Genomic DNA, 6,000 nt, shown 5'->3' on the forward strand with positions numbered 1-6,000 from the left:
TAATTGTAGAGAGTAAATAATACAGTATATCGTTATTTGGAATACATACATTACACGTGTGTTTCTTGTCTACAATGATCTGTGTAAATGTAGGATGACAGGAAATGCGAGGAAGGAAACGTTGAACACATAACTAAAACAGAAACTTTTTTCAAGTTATAGTACTAATGACAAAATTTTGACTTGAAGTGTATAATATCTGAAGACTGTAGTCCAAATATCAAATAAACACTTTCACAAAAGGTTCACGTATAACAAAACAAGTACGCTTTATCCAAGAATGTAACTGAAGAAAAAGAAATTGGGATTAGGGTACAACGCTGTGTCGTAATCAGGAGGCTGTGGGTTCGATTCAGGGTCCTTATAGTATTTACATTTTTGAGTAGTGACCTGCTATTATTATTACTATTATAGAGTAAAAACATAAATTTGATTTGAGTCTGTAACGGCCGGTGTAAATTTATGGTACTAGTAAAGGTTAGCCTTTTTTTAAATTTTATTTTTATTTATTTTTATTTTTTTTATTAAGTCAGACAAGCGTTAAGCAGCTGCGGCTAATCCCAAAGAGTACAGACTCTTCTAAGGACCTGTTCTATAAGTAATTATTGTTGACAAGGCCCCTCGCTCTTGCAGCCTCCATGAATGATCCATAGACCACCCCTCCATTTGTTCTAAGGTCCTCAAGCCCCTTTAATACGTAGTAAAAGTCATCTTAGACAATATCTGTATCTTTAATATCTGTCTTCTCATTGTGCATCTCCAAGTCGTATCTTCACACTGCTAAAGCTCTGGCAATTGCCAATAAAAATGCTCCCTCACTCCAGGTATGTCCTTATTCATCTTAAACCAAACTGACAGGGTGGTATGTCTACCCCTACCCCTAATAAATGTGCATACTTCATTTTCCACTTTAAATTCAACGGCATAATTATATGCAAATGCTCACAGACATCAAATCAAAACAGCGGCCACACTGCCTCGGGGGCGCAGATACAATGAGAATTCACCAATTGCCTAATTTCATCACGTTCAAGAGTAGTACCCTCTCTAATGATAATGTTGACACAATCATGACCTTAAATACGTATTTGAAGACGTACCTCACATGACTCACATACAGGTTGAAATTTACTAACCACTCATTTGTTACTGTCCTTCCACTTATCTGAACTCTTTGACACCTGTATGGAAAAAGTACTGACAATATCTTACCTTCCAAGTTTGGATCAAGGAAACTAATCCTCTGGCTGTCCCTATTTACATCCCATGAATCTGCTCTAGAACAGATCAGGAGGTCCTGCTCCAGAGGTGGTTCTCCTCCTGGGTGCTCAAACACGATGGCTACCTCATTTGTCCTTGGAGAATTATGTCTCTGTGGATTCCTATCCAGTGCTATTGCTACTGTAACAGTGTCTGGTCAAGCACCTGCTCCTCTGTGCATTCCTCTTCAATTTCAAACAACATTCTACACGCTGGACTGAAAAGATTAATTTTACTCATTCGTCACTTAACTGATTCATCAGTTCAGGACGGCACCTTCTGCACATGACGCATTTGCTGTTGGTGACCTCGTCTGAACTGAAGATATGCAGGTGAGCCTATTGCCTCTACTCATCACTTTCTGGGTGTGACACACCTGCCCAATGGTAACAGTCATCAGTTATCTGGAAACAATAGGGTCCTCTATGAGTAGGAGGGGGGGATAATATTCAAAGAGAGAACAATTAGGATACCTGCCGTTTTTAAATGAAATTCACAGAATCTGCACCTTGCCATGTCTGGAACTGGAAGCGGAGTAAGACAAGTCTCCCTTCTGCTCCTCCTCAATAAATCTTTAACCACAAAATTTGCACTGACTGCCCAGACTACACTATAGTGGTCCCCTACAATCGCTACGTCATAATTTAAGTCAATCTCGACAGTTGTAGTTTGGGGCTCCCCTGTCCCAATGCCTTCACATCCTCTGTTGCTGAACATCACACTGTAGTTTGGCTCTGGCTGTTTTTGGTGTCTCCTGGGCCTGCACTGCTGTAATGGTCGTGGTATTCTTATGATTTCACTCTTCATGTTCCTCTGGGGTTTCTGCTGCCTGAGTACTAAGTGTTCACAGACGTCCTTAATAATTTGCACATTTATATCCTCAGGCAATTTCTCATCCTGGTCTGGTGCATCATCTTGAATTAATTTATACCAGAATTCCTTAGCTTTGGGTGTTTTGTGCTGTCTCATCATATCTTTATGCATTTGATCTCTTTCCATAATGGAAGCTTATTGCTTTTGAGATACAGCTACCTGTTTCTGTCCATCTGGCAGTTACTCTCTTTTTGACATTTACAGTGCACCATCTGTTGGAATGTGTTTTTGTAATTCAGGTAGAAAGAAAGTGCACTGCATTTGTCATTTCAACAGGTGAAACATTAGCACTACTTTTACGAATCCCATACCAAATATCTTATAACAGAGATAGAGAAACCTGACAGACTCAGAGATACACAGTAACACAGACAGACACTTTATGTGTCTCTGTTATATGTCATTTGGTACAACTATCTGTTGGAATGACAAATGTGATGAATTGTATTACTGCAAGTGCTTGTGAAGCACCATATGTTGGAATGACAGGGACATGGCAACCAGATGGACACACAGATACACAGACACACAGACTCTTTTCCTTTTATTAAAGTGGATAAGCTGATTTCTGTCCGTCTGGCAGTTGCTCTCTGCTGGATGTGCGCAGTGTTAATGTTTGCAGTGCTGTGTGTCTGCCCCATTGCTATGTCTCTGTGATACGCCATTTAGTACAGGATTTGTACGAGCAGTGTTAATGTTTCTTATACGCCATCTATTGGAATGACAAATACAATGCATTTTACCACTAAAAATGTTTAAGAAGTGCCATCTGTTGGAAAGGCAGAGAAAAAGCAACTGGATGAACAGAACACACAGAAACTTTAATTAAAGTGGATATAAAGGGCTGACCTGCTGTTTTGTGGTCAGGAATATTTTTGTACGGACTGATGCTGACCTGTGGACTGACATTTGGGAAATCTGCTGTACACATCAGGGCGCTATATAACCTAACATTCCCTTAACTGTCTTAATGGCTTCTGAATGAGTCCATTATAACACTTAAGTCTTTCTCCTAATCAGTACTTTCAGGTTTCAGACCTCCCACTGTGTCTTCAGACCTGACATTTTACTTCTTGTGAAGACGTGTGAGTGTCCGACGATGGGTGGGCTCCCTGTGCAGAGCTGCTTTATAACCTAAAGCCTGCTGAACTGCTGTCCCCCAAAATGTATTGCACTATGCGTACTAATGACATAAATTTGTGACAAGTGACACTATAAAGTGCTTCAGTGACACAAGGAGAGACGAGGGGGCCTCACATGAAGTTTATAATAACAGATCACCAGTGTGTCACGTATGAACTCTTGTGTGGTGAGGACCACTTCACTGTCTGTCGATGAGGAGGGAATGACAACAACACGACACACAAACTCCTGTAAAGCCGTACATCTGCCATCAGTGAGCAGCTGCTGCTAATTGTTTAATCAAAAGTGAACTCGTATGATGGAGATGGTGGTCCTCACGTATTTTTATTGTACGGTTCAGAGTTTCTGTAAAGAACATCACTTGCTGTTATTCTAATACAGTATGAATTTAATACAACTGTAATATTAATATAAAATAGTGAATCTAAGATTTAAAATATATTAGTAGATTGTTCTGGAGAGATCCTGACATCATTTCTATCGTTATTAAGAACTTTAATTGTCCTTACAGTGATATCAGCTAACAGACTCATGCAGTGCGGTGCTCCTCGGTGCTTCAAAGCTGACAGACGCAGTCGTTTAGTTTAGTTTGATACAAAGTTAGAAATCAGTGACACACAAATGTCATAAAAATCAAAAAGAATATCAGTGAGCGCTGCTGCATTGGAATTCTGAGAGTTTACCTGCCGCTGACACAGAGAAATGCATGTTGTGTGTTTGATGATTTAAGAAAAGAAAGACGTCCAGAAAATCAGACAAAGACAATCGGCACAACGTCAGACTGACAGAGAGCAACAGGGGGAATACTGTTTGGAATTTAATGTGAGGGTCCGGAAAAGACAAAAACACACAGCTGTTACTGTACACTGCGTGTGTGTGTATGTGTGTGTGTGTGTGTGTGTGTGTGTGTGTGTGAGGGCCTCTCATGAGCACAGGGTGGTCCAGCACACTCCAAATAGAAGTCTGAGGACCTCTGAGCAGCACAGGACAGGATGGAGTGTCAGACCACCACTGGGCACAACCTCAGCTCATCTGAACCTGCTGATTTAATGTGCTGCTCGCTGTGATGAGGAAAGAAAGTCAAAGTGACTGAGAACAAAAAAACAAAAACAGCAGACAGAGGAGAAGAAGGAAACTGCAGAGAGCCAGCAGCTGGACCACTGTGGAGCTGTGAGGAGAGACCACCGCAGCCCTGAGCAGCTCCTGACAAACAAATATAATGAAGACATCTGAGATTTGATGAACTCATTAGTGAGTAAGAACTGAAATGAACAACCAAACATCCTGAGAGAATTTGTGAAGCAAACACAGCAGAGAGACGCCTCATGTGAATTACGTCAGCAGAGAGAATATGGCAGTCTCAGGGCCTCAGTGTATAAACATCTCAGTGTGCAGGCAGGACGGCTCAGTCAGGGACACACATGGAGTTTAAACAAGTGAAAGTTGGCCGTTGTTATCTTCACAGTAATACATCTTGTTATAAACTGATTTATGGAACTGAAGTTTATGGACTTTATTACACTTTCTCGTGTCTTTTGCTTTTCTCGACAGTCTTTGGAAATCTTCTTGTCATCATTTCTATTTCTCATTTTGTTCAGCTGCACACGCCGACTAATCTTCTGATCCTTTCACTCGCAGCGGCCGATTTCTTATCAGGTGTCTTTGTGTTGCCCTTTTTTTTGATTGGCATGATAGAAACTTGCTGGTACTTTGGAGTTATTTGTTGTTATTTGTATCAGGCATTTGCAAATCTTCTTACTACAGTAGTTGTATATAATGTTGCTTTAATATCCATTGATCGCTACATTGCTGTCTGCCATCCTTTCTTTTACAGCTCAAAAATAACTTTAACTGTGGCAAAGGTCAGCATTGCTGTAGTGTGGCTTTTTGCAGTTTTAATTACACTCATACTTTTATGTTTGAGTTATATTGACATAGAGAGATGTGAAGGAACTTGTGCAGTATTCACTTATGAAGAAATGGTCATTTTTATTTTACTTGTAACTTTTTTTATTCCTTATTTCCTAATGATTGGTTTTTATATCAGAATATTTGTAGTTGCAAGAAGCCATTCAAGAGCCATCAACTGTATGATAGAAAAGAGGCAAACTGAGGAGTTGAGTGACAGAAAAATATCAAAACCGTCTGAAAGAAAAGCTGCAAAAACATTAGGAGTAGTCGTGGGGGCTTTTATTATCTGCTGGCTGCCTATTAATGTGTACAATTTTTTTAATGATATTAATAACCCAATCACACAAATCATCAGGAATGTCTTAGTGTTGTTAAGTGAAGTGAATTATGCAGTTAATCCAATTCTTTACGCTTTTATGTATTCCAGGTTCAGAAAAGCAGTGAAGATAATCCTGACGTGTAAAATATTTAGCTCAGCTTCTTCAGTTCTCAATCTACTGTAGACGTACTGTAAAAAAATTACTGTAAAATTAATTTTCTGAGCTTAGATGTTTTTAATTATTTGTACATTATTCCTTTGCTCATTTTTCTTACTAGCAGTGTAATACTCTGACGTATTTCTTAGCTACACAATCATTTCATAGTTGCTGTATTGTTTTTATTATAATTGTACTTTATTTATGTAAAGTGTACACTGTTTATGATTATTGTTTATTTCACCACAACTATAGTCATAAATCATATTCTTCTTATTTGAATGTGTAATAAACAGCACTGTAAATGTAGGAGACTCCTGGCACTTCAGCGTTTCTT

General features: G+C 39.3%; 1 protein-coding gene across 1 annotated transcript in view; it reads left to right on the forward strand.

Annotated features, from left to right (window-relative positions):
* Positions 1-5,690, forward strand: part of LOC127527137 (trace amine-associated receptor 13c-like) — a 106,664-nt gene extending 100,974 nt beyond the window's left edge. Inside the window, exon 2 of the mRNA XM_051924799.1 lies at positions 4,933-5,690. Within this exon, the coding sequence (XP_051780759.1) occupies positions 4,933-5,690 (758 nt within the window). The remainder of the gene's footprint in view (positions 1-4,932) is intronic.
* The last annotated feature ends 310 nt before the right edge of the window (positions 5,691-6,000 follow it).

The sequence above is a fragment of the Erpetoichthys calabaricus genome, chromosome 3, assembly GCF_900747795.2.
Source record: "Erpetoichthys calabaricus chromosome 3, fErpCal1.3, whole genome shotgun sequence".
Lineage (NCBI taxonomy): Eukaryota > Metazoa > Chordata > Cladistia > Polypteriformes > Polypteridae > Erpetoichthys > Erpetoichthys calabaricus.